Source organism: Saccopteryx leptura, chromosome 2, assembly GCF_036850995.1.
Source record: "Saccopteryx leptura isolate mSacLep1 chromosome 2, mSacLep1_pri_phased_curated, whole genome shotgun sequence".
Lineage (NCBI taxonomy): Eukaryota > Metazoa > Chordata > Mammalia > Chiroptera > Emballonuridae > Saccopteryx > Saccopteryx leptura.
This window is the reverse complement of record NC_089504.1, coordinates 4,648,121-4,670,839: the sequence shown is the minus strand read 5'-3', so window position 1 is coordinate 4,670,839 and position 22,719 is coordinate 4,648,121. Positions and strand designations below refer to the sequence as shown.

Sequence of the window (22,719 nt, the reverse complement as noted above, 5' to 3'; positions counted from 1 at the left end):
AGAGCCTGCATTACCAGTTTGCTCATGAGGTGGGATGGTGCTGGTGATGGTGGTGACGAGGACAATGATGATGACAACAATGAGGATGTAGAGCCAGGAGCCATGGCCACCATCACAACAGCTGGCCCATGCAGGTTCACACTGGATTCGGACAGACGGTAATGAAACAACGGAGCCAGGAATTGGTGGACCATTACCTTCAATCCTAGCTTGCACCCAGCGGGCAAGTAAAAACACACACTGGGCTCCAAAACCCACTCATTCAGTGCTCACAGAGCTACTGACTTATCTGAGTTTCCTAGAATCAAAGGTTTCTAGCTCACCAGCCTTATTCACCTTTGTTCCCCATCTCCTTTTCTCTACACAAATTTCACAAACTGGCTTCTCTTTCAGCACCCCACCATCTTGGCTGCCTCTCTTCTCCACATGGCCTTTCTCTGCTCTCCTCTCTAATGCTAATCTCAGGAACTGAGAGAGAGTAAGCTCCCGGTCTGCTCCACTTTATAGTGTAGAAATCAAAACCTTTAATCCAATATACAAACAAGGAAGTCTCTGATACAAAGTCACTTATTTTAGGCATAATGGGATTCCTCATGAGAGTGCACCACCCCACATCATGCAATCAATCAAGGGTGTGGGGAAAAGCTTAGTCTTAAAACTAAGCCTTAGGCTATAACCACCCTGCCTGCTTACAGCCTGTCCCCCACACAATACAAACTATAAGCGAGCAAACATATATATCAATTTACAAACTTATTTGACCAACAGAGGACGACGGCAGTGATGACCGCTACCACTCTTACAACTACATACCGCCCAATCAGTTCAATTAATTTAAATTAAAATTCAATATAATACAATTTATATAATAATACCATCGGCCGTAGTAGTGTAAACTCATGCTCATCTGGTAATTCAATTGCCCACGGAAATGGATTGTGCGTGTCGCTTTTATTAAAGCCAGCGACTGTTTCTTCTCAACGCAGAGACACAATGAAAAGAGTAACTGGAGGAAAAATCAACTGTGTAGATTGGGATTAGGGAATAAAGGAAAACACAGAGATAAACTGCTTTTAAAATCCGCTGAAGATTTAATGCAGCTCTGGACGGTTTCAATTATTTACATGCTTGGTCTGCGCAGTGTAAATCCGGGCTAATGAGATTCAATTGCCGCGCATAAATCTGCGGCCAGACAGCCTGATAGTCTGCAGAAGCAGCGGCCGGCTCCCGTGTTAATAACTCTTCAAAACAAAGATTATGATTCGGGAAGAGTAACATCGTTTCGCTTCCCGTTATTGATTGCAGCGGGTGCTGAGAGAATGGCTCCATTTGGTCAAATACAAACCGGGACAAGGTACAAGGGATTCAAAGAACCTATTGATCAACATCGTTGTTCTTCTAATAATAAGATCAACAACAATTATTTGCACTGCCTCTTTGTCCTGTGGAAATTATGAAGTCCCAAGGGAAGGCCTCTTTGTAAAGTGCCCATGTCCACACCGAGGGCGGCGTGAGCCACGTAGCAAGGTGGGACGCAGTGGATGGCAACGGGTGGCGGGCCAGACCGCAGCACCCCACCAGGGGCTCTATCCCGGCTTTGCCGTACGTAGTAGGTGCTACTGTAGGAACTGCCAAAGGGCATTGTAAAGCAAAGGGATCCGTCTGAGATCAATGCACGACACTCCTGTGCCCTGTACCCCCTGTAATACGGGAGAGCAGAGCTTTAGGAGCACAAAGGAAGAAACCGCTTCAGCCGAGAAAGTACGCGCGGGCTTCCTGACAAGCAGCACTGGACTCCAACTCAGAGAACGCACGAGGATGCCAGGCAGAGGGGACAGCGGACTCAGAGCACAGCAGCAAAAGGACAGGGGGCGTTTGGGGAACCTCGTGGTTCCCAAGGAGCCTCTGGACATGAGGAGGGATTTTCGCTTGTCAAAGTGGAGAGAGCTACTGGTACGCAGTGGTTCGGGGCCAGGAACGCTCAACCTTCTGCACACACTGCCAGTTCCATGCCGGAGAAACTGTCCAACCCGAAACACCACCAGTGCCTCCACTGCGGAACACAAGAGGGCAGGGAGGTTCGAGGTAAACTGAGGCCAGGACATAAAGACCATGGGCGCTTCCGTAAGGAGGAGGGAGGGCTTTGTCCACAAGCAACCAGGAGCCAACAGACTAGGAGACTGGCGTGGTGAGGGCTGCCCTTTAGGATGGTCACTCCAGTGTGGGAGATGGAGTAGAGGAGCCCAGGAGAGCAGCCGGAAGTTCAGCACCAGGAACCAAGGGCAGCGCAGGGCAGGGCAGGCGAGCAGGGCGGGTGGGCAGAGCCTGCTGGGTGGGCGCGAGCAGGACCCCCGGCACATCAGTGGGGATGGGCCCGTGTGTGTGCTTGGGGACGGCTCCACTAGGGATTACAATGCGGGGTCATTTCCCACACAGAATGTGATCAACAAGTATTTGTTACAAAATGAAGATAAGTATTGGAACAGAGCTGTCAGACTGGGGGCAGGGTGTAAGACAAGCCTGGCAATCAGGTGCTCTGAAAACAGACCCAGCACTCACCATTAAATAAAATTAAATTAGACAATCTAAAAACAACAAGCACTGCAAATATTTTGCCTAAGAACGGGGAACATTACTGAGACCACGCCCCCTGCCCTCGGGTCTGCTCCGCGCAGAGTTCTTCTCTGGAGGCTGGGCCCTCAGGGCAAGCAGCACCCTCAGTTAGCCAGCAGGGGTGAGACGTCTCAGGGCTGGACAGAACTATCATCCAGGGAGCTCGAGTCATTTTTTTTAAACAGATGAAAGTCTGAAGCTGTCACAGACTGGAGTCTGAACTGTTGCTCTGTGATGGCTTGGGGTTATCTTTCAGCTGTGCGGCCTTAGCCTCTTCAAGCCTCAACTTACTCATCTGGAAAATGGGGATAAAGCCCCTTTCCTCCTGGGTCCCAAGCAGGACTGAGAGGCGGTGCCAGGGAAGCAGTGAGCTCGGTGCCCGGCCCGGGACAGCTCTTACCAAACAGTGAAACTACTGAATAAGTCTATTTCTGTACCCAGGGAATTTTGTACTGAAGGGACCGCCTTTCCTTTACAAATTTTCATCCTAAGAAAAACTCATGATTGCATTTTAAAAATCAAATACTATTTAGTGTTTCAATCTGAGAGCAAAGAACTCCGCCCCCACCCAAGATAAGCAGACTCTCCTAGCAGGGGCCGGGCCTCCCTTGGGGACACTCGGGGGGACACTCAGGGACACTCAGGGACATGGCCGCGCCCTCAGTCTGCACTGCAGCTCACGCCACTCCCTAACAGCTCCTCTCACTATTTAAGACCACTTTCGCTTCTGTTTCCCTCACATGCTCATGACTGTGAACAAGTCTTGACTCAACATGGGATTCTTCAGCACCGGCTCCGTGCAGGCTCCGGGCCACACTGGGCTGGGGCCACGCCAGCGCCGACCCAGAGCTCTCCCTGGCGGAGCTCCCAGGCGCCCGAGCACACTGGGTAGGAAGTCGTGTGCTGCCCTAGAGAGAGGTAAGTGTATTCAGAAAACAAAGGACACCCTGGGAGATGGGGTGCAGCCAGGAGGAGCCTCACTGAGCAGGGACACACGAGTGAACCTCGTTGGCTCTGAGGAGCAGGGCCGGGCAAAGGCCTGAAGGCAAGAGTGGGCCCAGCCAGGGGAGGAAGCGCCAGCAGGAGCCCGCGTGGGTGGAGAGCCCAGTGAGGACCTGAGCTTGCAGGGCGGGACGCTGAGAGCCACCGCGGGCTCTGAGCAGAGACCTGGGGCTGGACCTTCCCTTTAAAAGCCCGAGGCTCTGGGTGGAGACCAGGACGGAGGTGGGGAGCAGAGAGGCGGTCAGGAGGCTGTTGTGCTGACCCAGGCGACAGGCAGCAGAGGCTTGGGCCAGCGCTGACAGGAGGGTGGGGTCGAGGTCACCTTCTGGACCCAACACACAATTTCATCTAATGTGTAGATCTAAATAGGCATACTTAAAAAATGGAACTTCTTGTTTTAAAATAATTTTGGACAATTTCAGATTTACAGAAAAGTTGCAAAAATAGGACCAAGAATTCCTGACTACACTTCATCCAGCATTGCACCACGTGAGCTTGTGCTGGTGTGCGCACACCCGCTCCACTCTCTGTGTGCACACGCGCACGCACAGGCGTGCACACCAACATTCACACTGTCACCAAACTGTACCCACTACTCTTCGTGTCCACAGATGAGTCTTGATTCTTACGTGAAACAATCATGACCACAGTGGCTTCTAGTTCACTGTTCATTCATTCACATTCTACTCCAAGGAACAGCTCTCCTGCAGCTATTGCTGTTACACGGTACCGCCACTTCCTTTGCTCACTAATTTTGGATTGATATTGTTTCTCTGGGTAACAACCCATTACTGTCCTAACTATTTTGGTGGCCAGCAGTCCCAGGTGTGGCCAGCAGGCCCCGCCGCACTGGCTTCTCCGTCTCTGTTACTGATGTGCGTCCCAACCTCTCTGCCACAGCGAGATGTTCCAGGTTCACCCTGTACTAGTTCTGCCCCAGTTCCGGGCTCAGTCATTTCTCCAAGAAGCCTCATTCCTGCCTGTGAGAATGATACTTAGAAACAAAGACGTGGACAGCAGATGCACAGAGGGTTCCTGGCATCTTACTGCCTCGAGACCTTCTTAGCAGACGGGCTGGGACACACATATCTGCTTCCGCACCTATCTACATGTACATATATATTTAAAATAATTAGATCACACTGACACTTCCAATTCCAGTCCGACTCCGAGGGTTCATGCCAGCACTCTCCTCCCTCTGTCCTGTCCCGTCCCTCTCCACAAGGCAGAAACCTGGCTCCCATTACACGGAATTTATTTCCTTATTTGCTCGGCCCTAGAATATGCAGAAACGGTTTCAGAACTGCTAGCTCATACCCCTGTGAAAAACTCACCAACCACCTCGCGTTACTGGGAGTTCCCAGTTATAACGGTCCTTAGCCTAAGGATTTAGAGTCAAACGCCGTGTTCAAAGGACGCTCCTCTCCAGCGTGGCTGCATCCTTCCTTCATGTGAGGTTCAGTTAGGTTTATTTATTTCCATTCTGTTTTTTTTTTAAATCCACTCCTGTCAATTAGATTTATTTTTCTGAGGATGTGAAACATGACCTTGGTTCTAAAGGTCAGAACTGTATACAGAAAGGAATACTCAGAGACACAGCCTCCCTCCTCCCTAAACTCCTCCCTCTAACCAATTCCTTTGTTTGGGTCCATCTGTCCTGCCTGCTTCCCTCCCCGGGAGCAAGGAGCAGGGACTGTCCACCCCTTTCTTACAGAGAGGAAGCATATTAAGGATACTCCTGCACTTAGCTTTTCTTCCCCTTAACAATGCATCCTGGAAATCTCTTCCTGTGAGTCTCCGAGGTCTTTCCCATTCTTTTTTTAAACATGAAAGAGCAATGGTGTGGCTGTAGCATAAGCTACTCAGTCGCTAGGGCCGGGGTTGTGAATCTCAAGCAAGCAGCAGTGAGCAGTGCTGCACACGCGGCCTCTCACAGGGCCAGGCGGACTGGGTCCCCACGAGCGCCGAGTGTCTGGCTCGCACAGGCTCACCAGCAGAATGTGTTGTTATACTTCTCTAATTTTTGCCAATCTGGTAGGTGGGAAATGGTACCTCAATGCAGTTTTAATTTGCATTTCTCTAATTACGAGTAAGGTTGAACATCTTTTCATATGTTTAAGTACCATTTTTATATCTTTTTTTTGGGGGGGGGGACTGCCTGTCTCTTTTCCTCATTTTCTACCCCAGTTCTGGGCTTTTTCCCTTCACTTTTAAGATTTTAAAGCGATCTTAGGGGTAGCAGTCTGTCAGTTGTATCTGACTTTGTTATGATTTTTTTTCCTTTTATGACTGAGGCCCCCTGACTCCAGATGCTACCTTTCTCACATGCTCAGCTTTCACAGGTACTCGGGTCTATTTCCGGTCTGGTTTACTCTGCCAGCCGCCTGTGAACCCACCAGCCATGGCCACACAGTTCTGGTCCCAGGTGCTCTGGGCTGCGTTCCCATGTCTGACAGGCGACGCCCGGGTGGCTTTTCTCGGTGCTTTCCTACCCTCTTGCACGCTCCTTTTTCATGTAACTTTTAATATCAACTTAAAATATATTTTCATAAATACTTTAAATTCATTCACATTTATCGGTATGATTGATCTATGTGGTCTTAACCTGGTTACATAATTATTCAGTTTTATGTGTTGTTATATTTTCTTTTTAATTATTAAAATAGTCCCACTAATTTGAGAGAGTAGCATCAACTCCTTCTATGCAGTTGTGCACTCACTGCTTGCTTCTTGCACGTGCCCCGACCAGAGACTGAACCCGTGACCTTGGCGTGTGGGGTGATGTTCTATCCATTGAGCCACTCAGCCAGGGCCTGTGTTGTCATATTTCCAATGTCTCCTTCCCTACGTGGTGTTCTCTTTGCTTGTCACTTGTTTGCTGCTGGGCTCTGTCTAGGAAGGTTTAGATGCTTGTTCTCCTGCTCTCCATCTTACACTCTAATGCCCTCAGACCCCATTCTCTTAGATACCACTTAAGCATCCTAGGTATCAATTGTTTTTTTGTATTTTTCCAAAGTAAGAAGCGGGGAGGCAGGCAGGCAGGCTCCCGCATGCGCCCGACCAGGATCCACCTGGCATGCCCACCAGGGGGTGATGCTCTGCCCATCTGGCGCCTGAGGTGGAGGCCACGGAGCCATCCTCAGCGCCCGGGCCAACTTTGCTCCAATGGAGCCTTGGCTGCGGCGGGCGGGGGGGGGGGGGGGGGGGGAGAGATATACCACTGAGCCAACCAGCCAGAGCCCTGTCTGTCAATCTTTAATGGTACCTTTATGTCTCATCGCCACACACACAAACACCAGTGAGCTCACTCCCCTTCCGTCTTACCCCTCCTCTCATTTCTGTTTAGACTGCGCTCTGTCAGAACACACGGCACTCGTATAGAGAACTGCACCCTCACCGCTGCCTTGGCCTCAGTCTTGGACCAACAACGAAGGACGTCACCTGCTCCCAGTCAGTCCTCAGGCTGCAGCCCTGCCGCCCGTCTGCTCACAGTCAGTCCTCGGGCCGCAGCCCTGCCGCCCGTCTGCTCCCAGTCAGTCTTCAGGCCGCAGCCCTGCCGCCCGTCTGCTCACAGTCAGTCCTCGGGCCGCAGCCCTGCCGCCCGTCTGCTCACAGTCAGTCTTCAGGCCGCAGCCCTGCCGCCCGTCTGCTCACAGTCAGTCCTCGGGCCGCAGCCCCGCCGCCCGTCTGCTCCCAGTCAGTCCTCGGGCCGCAGCCCCGCCGCCCGTCTGCTCACAGTCAGTCCTCGGGCCGCAGCCCTGCCGCCCGTCTGCTCACAGTCAGTCTTCAGGCCGCAGCCCTGCCGCCCGTCTGCTCACAGTCAGTCCTCGGGCCGCAGCCCCGCCGCCCGTCTGCTCCCAGTCAGTCCTCGGGCCGCAGCCCCGCCGCCCGTCTGCTCACAGTCAGTCCTCGGGCCGCAGCCCTGCCGCCCGTCTGCTCCCAGTCAGTCCTCGGGCCGCAGCCCTGCCGCCCGTCTGCTCACAGTCAGTCCTCGGGCCGCAGCCCCGCTGCCCGTCTGCTCACAGTCAGTCCTCGGGGCAGCCCCGCCGCCCGTCTGCTCACAGTCAGTCTTCGGGCCGCAGCCCCGCCGCCCGTCTGCTCACAGTCAGTCCTCGGGCCGCAGCCCCGCCGCCCGTCTGCTCCCAGTCAGACTTCGGGCCGCAGCCCTGCCGCCCGTCTGCTCACAGTCAGTCTTCAGGCCGCAGCCCTGCCGCCCGTCTGCTCACAGTCAGTCCTCAGGCTGCAGCCCTGCCGCCCGTCTGCTCACAGTCAGTCCTTGGGCTGCAGCCCTGCCGCCCCGTCTCTCGGCTGGACGGAGCGCACCCTCCCGCAGACGCCCCAGGACGGGCTAACAGGTGCGGGCGTCCACGCTGGCAATGGCTCTTCTCTGGCCTCACGCTGGGGAGACACAGGTATCTCTGACCCACACTTCCTTTGAAAATGCTGCTCCACTGCTGCCGTGCTTCACGTATTGATTTCGAGATTCTGATGCGAGTCTAACTCTCTTGCCTTGCAAGTTATTTGACTTTTTTTCTTCTTGCTTGGAACCCGTGGGGATTCTTTTCTGTACCTTTGAAGTCTTAATGGCATTACTAGAATATATCTTAGACTTGACTGTCACTGGTCAGTCTTCCCAAGTACCCGGCGAGCCCTTTCCACGTGCAGATTCAGACCTTTCGCTCTGAATATGTGACACTCAGTAGTGTTGGATATTAGCTCCGTTCCATTGCACATTTCCTCCTTCGCGCCCTCCAATCACACCCACGTCCTTCCTCATCTCTGCGTCTCCTCCCACCCTCCCTCAGACGCCATCTTCGTCCCCTCTTCCTCTCTCAGCTGTTCTCCAGCACTTCTTCAACGCCCTTTACTAAATTCCACTCGAACCTATTCTTTCCTTGAACATCTTGAAATTTAGTCCATTTCTGAGATCATTTTTACTTATTTTTTACTGAATATAATAAATCCTTTTCATTTCTTTATGGGTTTTTTGCCTGTCTCTGTTTTTACCTTCTGAACTTCTGACTCAGGAATATATTTCATCTCCCCAGATACCCACAATATTAAACTCAGCACACAGTGACATGTTGAAAAGGTTTCCTCTGCTCGGCGGGGCCTGCTTCCTTGTGGTGGGGGAGGTGGTAGTGGGCAAGGGGGCTCCTTAAGTTGCAATGTTTAGTCCTTCAACATTTTATTATAAAAAATTTCAGCCTGGCCTGTGGTGGCGCAGTGGATAAAGCGTTGACCTGGAATGCTGAGGTCACCGGTTTAAAACCCTGGGCTTGCCTGGTCAAGGCACAGAGGGGAGTTGATGTTTCCTGCTCCTCCCCCTTCTCTCTCTCTCTTCTCTCTACAATGAATGCATAAACTCCTAAAATAATATTTTAAAAAATTTCAAACATCTAAAAGGTTAGAAGAACTATTGAGTGAACACCCGTATTACCATGATCTAGAATCTATAATTACCATTTTGTCTTACTTAATTATTACATAGATCTCCATCTCACTAGCCACTGATCCATCTTAATTTTTTGAGGCATTTGAAAGTTGCAGACATCAGACAAGCGTACCATTGAATAGAGTTCAATGTTTAAGTATTTTTTTGAGGTAAAATCTGTCTACGGTAAAAAGTGCGACTCCTTAGTCTACCAGTCTCTGAGTTTTGAGAGCTGCACACAACCACATCAAGCCTGCCTCCATCAGAGGGCGGGACCTGCTCTCCAGGGCCAACACCACTCTCCTCGCCCTCACCTCGGCTGGGTCCGTGCTGGACTTCGGGCAGGGTCACACGGTGCGTACCCTCCCTCACCTCGGCTGGGTCCGCGCTGGACTTCGGGCAGGGTCACACGGTGCGTACCCTCCCTCACCTCGGCTGGGTCCGTGCTGGACTTCGGGCAGGGTCACACGGTGCGTACCCTCCCTCACCTCGGCTGGGTCCGCGCTGGACTTCCGGGCAGGGTCACACGGTGCGTACCCTCCCTCACCTTGGCTGGGTCCGCGCTGGACTTCGGGCAGGGTCACACGGTGCGTACCCTCCCTCACCTCGGCTGGGTCCGTGCTGGACTTCGGGCAGGGTCACACGGTGCGTACCCTCCGTCCGTGTGGGCATGTCCCAGCAGCCCTGTGCACGGTGAGAGTGCAGCTGGCCACTCACTAGGGTGTGGGCTTTTCTCCTTTTTTTCTATTCACAAATTTTCTATTCAGAATTTGTCCTCTGGTTGTGTTGGTGGTGTTTCCTTTTTGTCGTTTTATTGGTTTATGCTTTTCTGTATTTTTTGCAGGCTAGGCGAGAGCCTTGGATTTAAACGGTTAATCGTAACATTTCTGATCGCAGACATTTTCAAATACAAAGGAGCAGGAATGATTGATGACCACCCTAATTAAAAACGATCCAAATTTAGGGTTTGCCACACTTGCTTAATCTAGCCCTCTGTCTTTTTTGAAATAGTTTAAAGAAAACCTCATTGTTACAACAGGCTATTTCAACTTATCCGACGCTTCGGGACCCCCCTCTAAAAACCAGACCTCCGGTTTCATAACCACGAGGCCATTATTACATCTAACAAAATTACCAACAATTCCTTGGTATCACCTGACATTTAGACCATGTCCAAACCCTTCGGGCTGCTTTAAAAAGTATCCTTTTGAAGAAACTGGCATAGCTGTCGTGCAGAACGCTGGACACTGCCTCGCCTCCCCCTTTCCGACCTGCTTTGTAAACCTCATCATTTCAAGTCATGAACAAACACTCTCTGGTTGCAGTGCCTTTGGAACCACTATTTTGAAACTTAGTTTGATACATTGTTTTGAATATTCTTTAAGTTAGAGGTATTTTTCCTGAACGCAGCAGTGCTGACATCTGGGTCTCAGAACCTCACTACACTCTTGAAAACGACCAAGGACCTGGAGGAACTTTCATTTCTGTGGGATATGGTGTCAATATTCCCGTATGAGAAAGAAAGCAGAAACGTGCAGAACACAAGACGCCGGCCAGTGGGTATCACGTGACGACGTCACCCCACATCAGGTGGCCCCCGGAAACTTGCTCGGGGAACTTGCAAATGCAGGGGTGCGAGAGGGAAAGCAATGTCGCGGGGTCGCCCTAACAAGCCTCGACTCTGGGAACCCCCAAAACAGGCTCTGTGACCCCTTCCCACTGGACAATTTTGAGAACTTCGACCTTAAAGAAGGGGTCTGATTTTTTAAAACAAATGCACAATTTTTATGTGCCCAAAATGAAGTGAAAAACAAAAGCTGGTTTTTCTTATAAGTTTTAAAAAATGGCATTTAAAAAAAATTTTTGTTTTATTAATTTTAATGGGGTGACATTGATAAATCAGGGTACATATGTTCAGATAAAACATCTCTAGGTTATTCTGACGTTTGATTATGCTGCATTCCCATCACCCAAAGTCCAATTGTCTTCCGTCACCTTCTAACTGGTTTTCTTTGTGCCCCTCCCCTCCCCCCACCCCCCTGTAACCACAACACTCTTGTCCACGTCTCTGAGTCTCATTTAAAAAATGGCATTTTTAAAAAAGCATATAACAAAGAGTTCCGATAACAATCTATGTTGTGACAGAGAAATCTCTGAAAACAACTGAAGTTACTCTCTCGGTCTCCCTACACTTGGAAAAATCCGCTTTTCGACTTCAGAACCGCCTCCTGGGAAAACATCGTGGCGTTTCCACGGGAAGCCGCACGACCGTGTGCCCTGAACTGGGGCGTCTCAACCTTGGCCCTGAAATGTGTCGGCACGGTTTAAAAAAGACGTGTCATTCAAAAGCAAGGCATGAATATGTTAGAGAAATTGAAGGTTAGTTAAAATGTGTATTTGAAAAGACTGACAAATGACTGTTATCTGTTGTAAGTCACATAACATATAAAGATTAATTTATGTAATATCAAGGCATCATTCAAATATCAGTTGAAGCTTCACCTTTTTTCTTCTGTTCTTACATTTTTGTACCTAGTGCATCAGTCAAAATTATAGATTAATATTTTAAAGGCCAAAAGAAGGCAGCTGCTTGTTCTAGTCTCTGACTCTGTTCAGCTCTTGCAGTATTTTGACTGTTTGAAGAAAATTAATAATGGGATGTTAGGTGGTAGATTAACTGAAACTAAGTATCAACACAGCTAGATTTATTTCTGGATGACTGAGCTCATCCTTTTAAAGAGCGGAAACAGAATGTATTACATCATGAGTTATTACCTCACAAAACACTGAAGCAGCACCCTCGCCCCTGAGGGAGCTGAGAGAGCCAGCCACACGCATTTAAGGCTCAAGCGGCTGCCAGTCCTGACTCACGTTGGCTAGAGAGCGGAGCGTGCGGGCTAGGGCCCGTCGCCCAGGACTCAGGTGCCCGAGAAGGCGCAGGCAGTGAGTGTGCCGAAAGTTCTGCAGTCAACCTGGTGTTAGCGCCCTAGTCCTTCACGCTCACGCAGCAGGCCCCCACAGCAGCCACTCTGGGCAAACACGGAAGACAAAGAGGCTTCTGCCTGTCACTCGTGTATTCACTCAGCAAATACTACTGAGCATCTATTTGTCTCCCCTCCCCAAACCCCCACCAGCCACGTCTCCCAGCACACACGACCTGCGGGTCCATCCGCAGGAAGGGGGTGCAGGTGCGAACTTCCAGGTCAGTCACAGTGCCCAGGCCAGAGGCGACTGCTCCTCAGTTTCTGATGGCTCCTCAGTTTCTGATGGCTTCTAACCCCTGATACCTCGAGGCCAACAGGGAAAGGCTGGCTTAGCTTAGATGAGTCAGATGGACCTCTATCGCCTTAAAAAGTGCCAAGCCTACTCTTCCCCTCTTCTCTCTGCCCCTTTCGAACTGTGAAGAGACCGCTGCTGATGCCCGGGGGCTCCCAGCGACCGTCACCGCCCACCTGAGGCACCTGCTGCTTCCTGACGGCGACTGCTCGGTGAAGGAGGAAACCCAGACCGGGATCCCCAAAACCTGCCCTTTGTTCCTGGGCTCTGCAGTCTGACCACTTTATGCCGTTTTCCATGCAGATGCACAAAAACCCAAAGACACCCCCTACACTAACATGCCAAAAGCAGAGACATCTGTATCAGCAATAACATCAGAACAGCTGATGGTGGAAGTCTGGGCCCTGTATACACCGTACACACGCGTGTCCATTTCACAACTCCCGCAGCCCTCGGGAAAATCCACCCCCCCCAGCCCCTCCCAGACCGGCCTGCGCTGGCTCCGTGGCCCGGGCTGAAGCTTAAACGTGCATTCCGGTGTATGTACCAGAACGCTCACGCCACCACTAAAAAGCAATAATCAAAAACCACCCAAACATGCACAGACAGGGAAAGAATAAAGTGGGCACAGTCACAGGATGGACTGTCACATGAGAAGGAAATGGTGACATCACCAGACCACACCACCAACTCAGCTCCGTCTGACACAGCACACGCAGCAGGGGACTAATTTTATGAAGCTCGACAGTGAACAAAACTAAGCGACCCATTACGTAGGGACGCGGGTCCGAGCGGCAGGGAAGAGAGGGAGCATCAGGACGGGGGTCCGAGCGGCAGGGGAGAGAGTGAGCATCGGCACGGCGGTGACTCTGGGAGGAGCGCGCGGCAGTTATGTTTGCTTCCTATGCTGAGTGGTGAGCTCACGGGTTTATCACGCTTTACGACTGACATACACATTACACACTGTCCTTCGTGTATATCAAATTACATAATAAGTTAAAAACATTAGTCTGGTGCCTGGCAGCCCAACTCTTACTTGCCACCATCATGAGCTACATCAGAAAGGGGACAAGGATCATGGTGGCTTGGGAGCCATGTCCTGTGCATGACCCAGGAGGGCTGCCTGGTTTTCTGACTTGTAGAATGAAAACAAGGGTGCTCTGCACCCAGAGGGCCACCAGGCGGATGACAGGAGGCGAGCGCTGCGTAAGCTCAGCTCTGTCCAGTGACGCCTGCTCCAGCACGCAGCTCGCCGCTGCCCCGCTCCGGGGAAGAACCCCTCCGCTCCATGTACAAGGGTGCCAAGGTGCGACCCCCCACCTGCGCAGGCTGCGTGAGCACAGGCATAGGATGGAAGGCTGCTGACGGTGAGCCATTTGGGGCGCAGGGCCCCCAAAGGACTGCTGTCCTGCTCCTGACGGCCCTGGGTGTGCCCTGCTGGCAGGTTGGCATTACCTTCACATCCAAGCGCCCCTGGCATCATGAAGAGTGAAGTAAAGACAAAGCTAACCCCTTCCTCACTTAAGTCAGAGCAAGTCCCTGCTGCCTGCCCTGGAGGGAGGCCGGCAGACTCTGGAGGAAAGGCCGTGCGGTCAGAGCCCACGGCACAGCCCGGCCCAGGCCAGGCCAGCAAAGACTGTCCACGGGCTCCGTCCTCACAGCCAGCCCAGCAAAGACTGTCCACGGGCTCCGTCCTCACAGCCAGCCCAGCAAAGACTGTCCATGGGCTCCGTCCTCACAGCCGGGCCAGCAAAGACTGTCCACATGCTCCGTCCTCACAGCCGGGCCAGCAAAGACTGTCCACGGGCTCCGTCCTCACAGCCGGGCCAGCAAAGACTGTCCACGGGCTCCGTCCTCACAGCCAGCCCAGCAAAGACTGTCCACAGGCTCCGTCCTCACAGCCAGCCCAGCAAAGACTGTCCACGGGCTCCGTCCTCACAGCCAGCCCAGCAAAGACTGTCCACGGGCTCCGTCCTCACAGCCAGCCCAGCAAAGACTGTCCACATGCTCCGTCCTCACAGCCGGGCCAGCAAAGACTGTCCACGGGCTCCGTCCTCACAGCCGGGCCAGCAAAGACTGTCCACGGGCTCCGTCCTCACAGTCGGGCCAGCAAAGACCGTCCACGGGCTCCGTCCTCACAGCCAGCCCAGCAAAGACTGCCCACATGCTCCGTCCTCACAGCCGGGCCAGCAAAGACCGTCCACGGGCTCCGTCCTCACAGCCGGGCCAGCAAAGACTGTCCACGGGCTCCGTCCTCACAGCAGGGCCAGCAAAGACTGTCCACGGGCTCCGTCCTCACAGCCGGGCCAGCAAAGACTGTCCACGGGCTCTGTCCTCACAGCCGGGCCAGCAAAGACTGTCCACGGGCTCCATCCTCACAGCCGGGCCAGCAAAGACTGTCCACGGGCTCCGTCCTCACAGCCGGGCCAGCAAAGACCGTCCACATGTTCCGTCCTCACAGCCGGGCTGCTCTCCGCGAGTCTCACCACCTCCACGGCCGGAAGCGCTGCGCTCCAGACGAACACAGCCTGTTCCAGACTGAGCTCCGGACACTTCCCACTCTGTCCACACCTCCTGTGGAGGATCAGCGACTGGCACGGGAGCAGGGGAGGTGGCAGCTGCCGGTCCTCCCAGCTGACGGTCCCCTTCAACCTCAGGGCTGGTGCACAGCAGCCAAGGGCCCAGAGACCTGCTGTCTAATAAAATACCGTCTTCGAAAAGTCAAAGCCAAATGAAGCAATTAGGTGGAAAGTATGATTATTCCTGGCAATTCGATTCTAAATCAGATCACCCACTGCTGTTTCTGTATATAAGCTCTGCCTTATGTGAGTTCCCGTGTCACCTAGAACAGGTGACAGCCAGCGAGCCAGACACATAGTGATCTGATCTAGCCACTCGTGAGGGTGAAATGGTGCCTATCAAAGGGGCTTCTTCCCTTGAGCTGAGCCCCACACTCCTGTCAGTCTAGTCAACAGAAGCTCCGTGAGAAAGCAGAAGAGGTTGACCAGTCCCTGTGAGATCAGAGCCGGCCTCCCCAGGCGGAATAACTAACACCGGAGACCTGTTTACCTGTGGTCCGGTCCTCCCGCTCATCCCCCTCGGCGCCCAGCCCCGCCTTCATCACGGAACGGAAGCTCAAGGACCAGAAGAAAGGCGCGCACACCCGTCTCCCCGGGACGCCCTCGTTTCTGTCTCCACTAACTCTCTGGTCCTTGTCAAGTGCGCGGAAGCCAGGATTTGTTTTAGCTGCTGGCTCTAGAGAATCTTCCCACTTAGACAATCTCGACGCTGAACTGAGGCAGAAAATAGTTCACGTTCTATAGACAGACACAGATTGTTCCCTTTTTCTGTCGAAAGAACATCACATCATCTCATTCACTGTACTTTTTAACGGAAGGAATTTTAAAGAAAAGTAGCATGTTAACCAGATAAAGTTGACTAAGTATTTCCCCCACAGATGAAATATCACAGTCAAAGGCCCCTTTTCCTTCCTTAAGAGAAAGACACAGGCGTGACAAACGAGCCTGTCCTCTGCAGGACAGAGGTGTGCGCGGACAGCAGCTCGTCCGGGTGACGGCCCTTCACAAGATCTGACACCGGTAAAGTGCGAATGTGCGGGCTGTCTGCACGGGGCCCCCAGCAGCATAACTGACGCCCCGGTAAAAAAGCCCTCACACCAAGGCTCAGAAACCACCATGCTCGTTTAAGTCATTCTGCTTTCTGTAAAATGCGGCGGCTGCTCACAGCCAGTGGTCAGGAAAGAACTCTCCAGTGCATATTGCTACACAGTCTTAGCAAGCTTCTCGTCATCATGTCTCCGTGCCTTTTTTTTTTTTCCTTCTTCTTCTTAAGTGAGAAGTAGGGAGGCAGAGAGACAGACTCTTGCATGCACCCCAACTGGGGATCCGTCCAGCAAGCCTGCCTAAGGGGGTGATGCTCTGCCCATCTGGGGCCACTGCTCTGCTGCTCGGTAACCGAGCCATGTTATTTTAGTGCCTAAGGTGAGGCCATGGAGCCATCCTTACAGCCCGGGGCCAATGTGCTCCAACCAGCCATGGCTGCGGAAGGGGGAGAGTGAAAGAAGCAAGAGGGGGAGGGGAGGAGAAGCAGTTGGGCACTTCTCCTGTGTGCCCTGACCGGGAATCGAACCCTGGACTTCCACCAGCAGGGCGATGCTCTACCGCTGAGCCAACCAGCCAGGGCTTCTCTATGCCTTTTCAATCACTGTCTTGGGTGAATTCACACAGATACAAACACCAAGGGGGAGGTCCTGAGGCCATGTGCTCACAGCAAACCAACAGGAACAACACAACTGGGAGCGTCAGGGATCCCATCTCGGAACCCGATCTTTAAATACACAATGGAGTTTATGAATGACTTCCCACAGACCCTGGCTCTTTCAAGAGGGTGTTTTGTTTTGTTTTTTTTAGCAGGACTTGATAGTTGAGCATTACTTTCGGCTCTGGGACAACATACACCGGGTTCAGCAAACACCAGGAGCTGACTTGCAGGGGAAACGGCCTTGCGGGCTCCTTCCTCTCTGCTCGGCGCCTACGCGGGCTCTGCAGTTTCACTCGAGAGGAGAGTTTCAACGTGCAGACGTTCTACCGCGCGGAATGCCAGTGGAGAGAGAGGTGCTGCTCACCACAGGAGGGGGCGGGATGCGATTTCCATTCGGCAGACCCACAACACGGAACCGGAGATTTCATCTGGAGGCCCATTTCCCCCCACACGCCCCTGCCGACGGCCCGCAGAGCTTACCAGAAGCATTGCTGACGTCCCATTGGGTCTGGACAACTGGATGGACATTTCAGGAAACATTCTGTCAATGCGGCTGATCACATCATCAACATATCTGAGGGGGAAGAAGAAACACACGTGTGAACTTGACCCTAGTCAAAGAAATACAAGTGCACAGGGGACTGAAGCCTTCTTTTTTCAATTTAATTTTTTTACTAGTAGAATAAGCTTTCAAGAAGGTAAACGGGATAATACTGCTTTAATATTTTTTTATAAAAAGTACGCCCCTGTTCTTCCTCTCGCCTTCCAGAGCCAACCATTTTCTAGTGATTTCCTCAGTATTGCTACATAGTATTTTTTCCTTTTTATTGATTTTTAGAGAAAGACACAGAGAGGAGTAGGGAGGAGCGGGAAGCATCAACTCATAGTTGCCTCTTGTATGTGCCTTGACCAGGCAAGCCCGGGGTTTTGAACCGGCGACCTCAGCATTCCAGGTCGATGCTTTATCCACTGCGCCACCACAGGTCAGGCTACATAATGCATTTTTAACGTCAGTTCTTGCCTTTTTATTTCATGTCATGGCCTAGTGGCTTTCTCCTACCAGAGATCAGAATTTAGCTGTCCCCTTCCTGGCCCTTGGGTTCTGGTGACCAGGGAGGGCCAGGGGCCCCTCCCTCTGTTCTTCAGTGGGAGAGGCAGCCACCGCCACCCACCACACAGCTCCAGCGGCCTCACGGTCTCCTGTCTGGCTTCTCACCTCGATCGCAGGACTACCCCCCCCCCCCCCCCCCCCATTGAACACCTTCTGTCCTAAGTGCCTGAAGCCATTCCTGCTGTCCTGGCTGACTCTAACTGGTCTCAGTTATGTCACAATTCAGCTGCCGATTGGATGGGCATTCGCTGTTCACATTCTACAGCTGCCGATTGAATGGGCATTCGCTGTTCACATTCTACAGCTGCCGACTGGATGGGCATTCGCTGTTCACATTCTAGAGCTGCCGACTGGATGGGCATTCGCTGTTCACATTCTAGAGCTGCCGACTGGATGGGCATTCGCTGTTCACATTCTAGAGCTGCCGACTGGATGGGCATTCGCTGTTCACATTCTAGAGCTGCCGACTGGATGGGCATTCGCTGTTCACATTCTAGAGCTGCTCATAGAGTTTTTAGTGGCTCAGGGGCACGTTTATTCACTGGGTGCATAGCTTTCTGTTCTGCCTTTCATTTGATGAGTTTTCTACGCACCTACTGCAGTGTTATCCCTAACCGCCCCCCCCCCCCAAACCGCTTTCCTCACAGTCACACAGCCTCGGCCACCTCCCAGTTCATCTTCCCTTAGACCAGGGGTCTCAAACTCGCGGCCCACGGGCTGCATGCGGCCCACAGAACAATTTTGTGCGGCCCGCAGACTAATCTACGAACTACAGTTTCTGGTTGTTTTGTGACACTGAAAAGTGTTGCGTAACAGTTGCCTTTTGTACACCTAGTGCGGCCCGCCGAACGGCTGTGATCTTGCTCTGCGGCCCACATGCTGAGTTGAGTTTGAGACCCCTGCCTTAGACACTCCTCCGAAGGGAAGTGCTCTGGGGCTCTGGCCCAGGGGCACCAGTGAGGTACTGACTTGAGGCTCTCAGCACGGCCCCTGGCAGGGACTAAGAGCTCGAACCCTACCCTCTTGGTACACTGGGAGCCTATCCTGGAACAATGCCCTGTCCCAGCGGGAGGCGCTCTCCGTCCAGGCTCCCTGTGAAGACGTCAACCCGCAGTGGCGGCAGGCAGCGCTGCGTCTGCTCAGGCCCTCTGAGAGTGAAATCACACCAGCGTTTGCGCCCGCTATCCAAGTCACTGGATACAAAGGGGATGTATAACACAATAGCTTAGATGCAAAACTATCCATTAAGGACTTTGCATTGGATTTCGTATCTGTTGGATATGACAAATTAAATTACATGTCCATTAGATCAGGGTCATATAAAAGCTATGTCCTCTGGGCAGGCGGGAGGGGGGATTAGCTCTCCACCCACAACATGAAAAGATTTCAGTCTGAGACCCAGGGCTCCTGAGAGGCAGCAGACAACATAATGCCATGTGTTTAAAAAGTGAACACATCAGCTATAAAAGTCAGGGAGTGGCCCTGGCCGGTTGGCTCAGTGGTAGAGCGTCGGCCTGGTGTGCAGAAGTCCCAGGTTCGATTCCCGGCCAGGGCACACAGGAGAAGCGCCCACCTGCTTCTCCACCCCTCCCTCTCTCCTTCCTCTCTGTCTCTCTCTTCCCCTCCTGCAGCAAGGTTCCATTGGAGCAAAGATGGCCCGGGCGCTGGGGATGGCTCCTTGGCCTCTGCCCCAGGCACTAGAGTGGCTCTGGTTGCGACAGAGCGACGCCCCGGAGGGGCAGAGCATCGCCCCCTGGTGGGCAGAGCATCGCCCCCTGGTGGGCGTGCCGGGTGGATCCTGGTCGAGCGCATGCGGGAGTCTGTCTGTCTATCCCCGTTTCCAGCTTCAGAAAAATACAAAAAAAAAAAAAAAGGTCAGGGAGTAATCCTACTGATTCACTCACCAGGTTTTCTTAGGAAATGCTATGTGCAGCGTAAACTTCAGGCTGGAGCAGAGAAGAGCCATGCAGGCCGGTGGTGAAGAAGGACTGGGTAGGAAGGAGACAAGTGGAGCTGCGTGAGAAGAGGGGAGGGAGCAGGGAGGCTGTGTGCCACTGGGGGAGAGGGCCAGAGGGTGGGAGCCGGACCTCAGCGACAGATAGAGGCCTTCCGCTCTGGGCGGGGCCGAAGATGAGGATGCGGCATTAATTAAAAAGCAAACTACCTCAGAGAGAACGAGGTATTTCTTACCAGCAAGGCCCTTTCTGTTGATATTTAAAATGCCTAGGCTACCCCTGGCTGGTTGGCTCAGTAGTAGAGCATCAGCTTGGTGTGTGGAAGTTCCGGGTTCGATTCCCGGCCAGGGCACACAGGAGAAGCGCCCATCTGCTTCTCCACCCCTCCCCCTCTCCTTCCTCTCTGTCTCTCTCTTCCCCTCCCGCAGCATTGGAGCAAAGTTGGCCCGGGCGCTGAGGATGGCTCCATAGCCTCCACCTCAGGCGCTAGAATGGCTTCGTTGCAACAGAGTGACACCCTGATGGGCAGAGCATCTCCCCCTGGTGGGCGTGCCGGGTAGATCCTGGTCGGGCGCATGCGGGAGTCTGTCTGACTGCCTCCCATTTCTCACTTCAGAAAAGTACAAAAAAAAAGAAAGAAAAAGCCTAGGCTATTAGAGAAATGCAAATCAAGACTACAATGAGATATCACTTCACACCTGTTAGATTGGCTGTTATCCACAAGACAGGTCATAACAAGTGCTGGAGAGGCTGTGGAGAAAAAGGAACCCTCATCCACTGCTGGTGGGAATGTAAACTGGTACAGACACTATGGAAGATAGTATGGCGGTTCCTCAAAAAATTAGGAATAAAGTTACCATATAGATTAAGAATAGAGTTACCATATGATCAAGCAATCCCTCCACTGGGTATCTACCCAGAAAACTCAAAACACTGGTATGCAAAGACACCTGCACCCCCACGTTCACAGCATTACTCACAATGGCTAAGACATGGAAACAGCCAGCGTGTCCTTCGACAGAGGGCCGGATAAAGGAGAAGTGGTGCATATATACAATGGAATACTGCTCAGCCATAAGAAATGATGACACATCAACATTTATGACAGCACAGATGGACCTTGAGTGACTATGCTAAGTGAAATAAGTAAATCAGAAAAAGCTAAAACTATATGATTTCACACACAGGTGGGATATAAAACTGATCCTCGTGGACAGAGATGGAAGTGAAGTGGTTGCTAGGGGTGAGGAGGAGGGGAGGGCAGTAAAGAGGGACAAGTATACGGGGCAGAAAATGATCTGACTTTGGCTGATGGGCACACAATGCAATCAAGTGCAAATAAAAAAAAGAAAAGAAAATGGCTAAGAAATAGTGACTAAGAAACCACACCTCGTGCCCCACAGTCCCGTCCAGATTTACTGCTGCATGATAATACAATCTTGGCGCTAAGTTTAAATGCTACAAAAGGTGAAAAGATGAAGGAAGAAGGAAATGAACTCATTTTCTATCACTGCCTGGTGCTTCTCGAAACGGAAGAAAGCACACAGCAAAATCCCTGTCAGAAGTTCACGCCGGGTCACTGGACATGCATGTGTTTCTTTTCCAAGTCTGTGTGAGGTTGAAACCCAGTTGCTTCACTCAGCAGAAAGCAAAACTCTGCTGTCCTGTGTGAATGGAGGTCATTGCTAAGTATATGCTAATAGAGGGGTGGGCAATGTCTCCTGAGCCAATCCCCGATCAATAGCCATCATAGCTGCGGACAGCAGAATGCAAATGAACACACAGAGCTTCAGCACAAAGGTAACCTCAACATTTGCTCTCTCTGTGCAGTTCACCTTGAAGGTTTCGGAACACTTTCTGGAAAACTTGTCTCTTTCGTAGGCTAGAATAGGGGAGCGGGTGGGGTAAGTGAGGACTCCAGAATCCTGTTCTGCGTGCAGATTTCTAGGACGCCTTCAGGGAGGGCCAGGGTGCTAGGTGGGCACACGAGCTCCTTGCCACCTCGGACCCCTCTTCTGAGAGTTCTGCACTTGTAAAGGTGGCGGGGGAGAGCTTTGGAAACGCATCTGCTGACCACACAGGGGCGAGGACAGGTCTGCGGTGCTGCTCCCCTTTTCTTCCCGACCTGTAAGCCCCTAAAAAGCTCAGTACACTCAACCCGAAGGTTTTATTAAGCAGAAAAAGAAATTTCAAGGAGACTGTTTTTCATTCACATGCCTAACATAAAGGAGATGCAAATTACCTTTCTGCAGGTAACGTTATGTGTTTGCCACAAAGGGAGAGAGAAATTTCAGCTGTGTCTTCAATTGAGGAAAACAATGTCTAAATCCTAAGCAGCGGAAATCAAAACATTTCATTTTTAAGGAGACCCAGATTTTGGAATGCAAATCCAGCGCTAGTGACTTAACAGTGACATGAAGCTGGGGACCAAGGACGGTCCTTTCTGTCACGGGTGGGGCTGGTACAGAGGCGGCTGTGCACCAGGCCCCTCTCCGACAGGATAGAACTCCTCCCACCTCTGACCCCCAAGCCAGCGCCTGTTGGCGTGCTGGGCTCAGTGTGCGGGGCTGGGACAGGTGGAACAGCGTGTGGGGCCGGGGACAGGTGGAACAGCGTGCGAGGCCGGGGACAGGTGGAACAGCGTGTGGGGCTGGGGACAGGTAGAGCAGCGTGTGGGGCCGGGGACAGGTGGAGCAGCGTGTGGGGCCGGGGACAGGTGGAGCAGCGTGCGAGGCCGGGGACAGGTGGAGCAGCGTGCGGGGCCGGGGACAGGTAGAACAGCGTGCGGGGCCGGGGACAGGTAGAACAGCGTGCGGGGCTGGGGACAGGTAGAACAGCGTGCGGGGCTGGGGACAGGTAGAACAGCTGGGGACAGGTAGAACAGCGTGCGGGGCCGGGGACAGGTAGAACAGCGTGCGGGGCCGGGGACAGGTAGAACAGCGTGCGGGGCTGGGGACAGGTAGAACAGCTGGGGACAGGTAGAACAGCGTGCGGGGCCGGGGACAGGTAGAACAGCGTGCGGGGCCGGGGACAGGTGGAACAGCGTG

The 22,719-nt window shown here is 52.5% G+C and overlaps 2 protein-coding genes across 2 annotated transcripts in view; one reads left to right on the top strand and one right to left on the bottom strand.

The window, feature by feature from the left end:
- Positions 1–22,719, top strand: part of PRRT1B (proline rich transmembrane protein 1B) — a 596,855-nt gene that overhangs the window by 336,470 nt on the left and 237,666 nt on the right. The window lies entirely within an intron of this gene.
- Positions 1–22,719, bottom strand: part of MED27 (mediator complex subunit 27) — a 212,251-nt gene that overhangs the window by 53,945 nt on the left and 135,587 nt on the right. Inside the window, exon 4 of the mRNA XM_066366884.1 lies at positions 17,087–17,180. Coding sequence (XP_066222981.1) covers positions 17,087–17,180 — 94 coding nt within the window. The remainder of the gene's footprint in view (positions 1–17,086; positions 17,181–22,719) is intronic.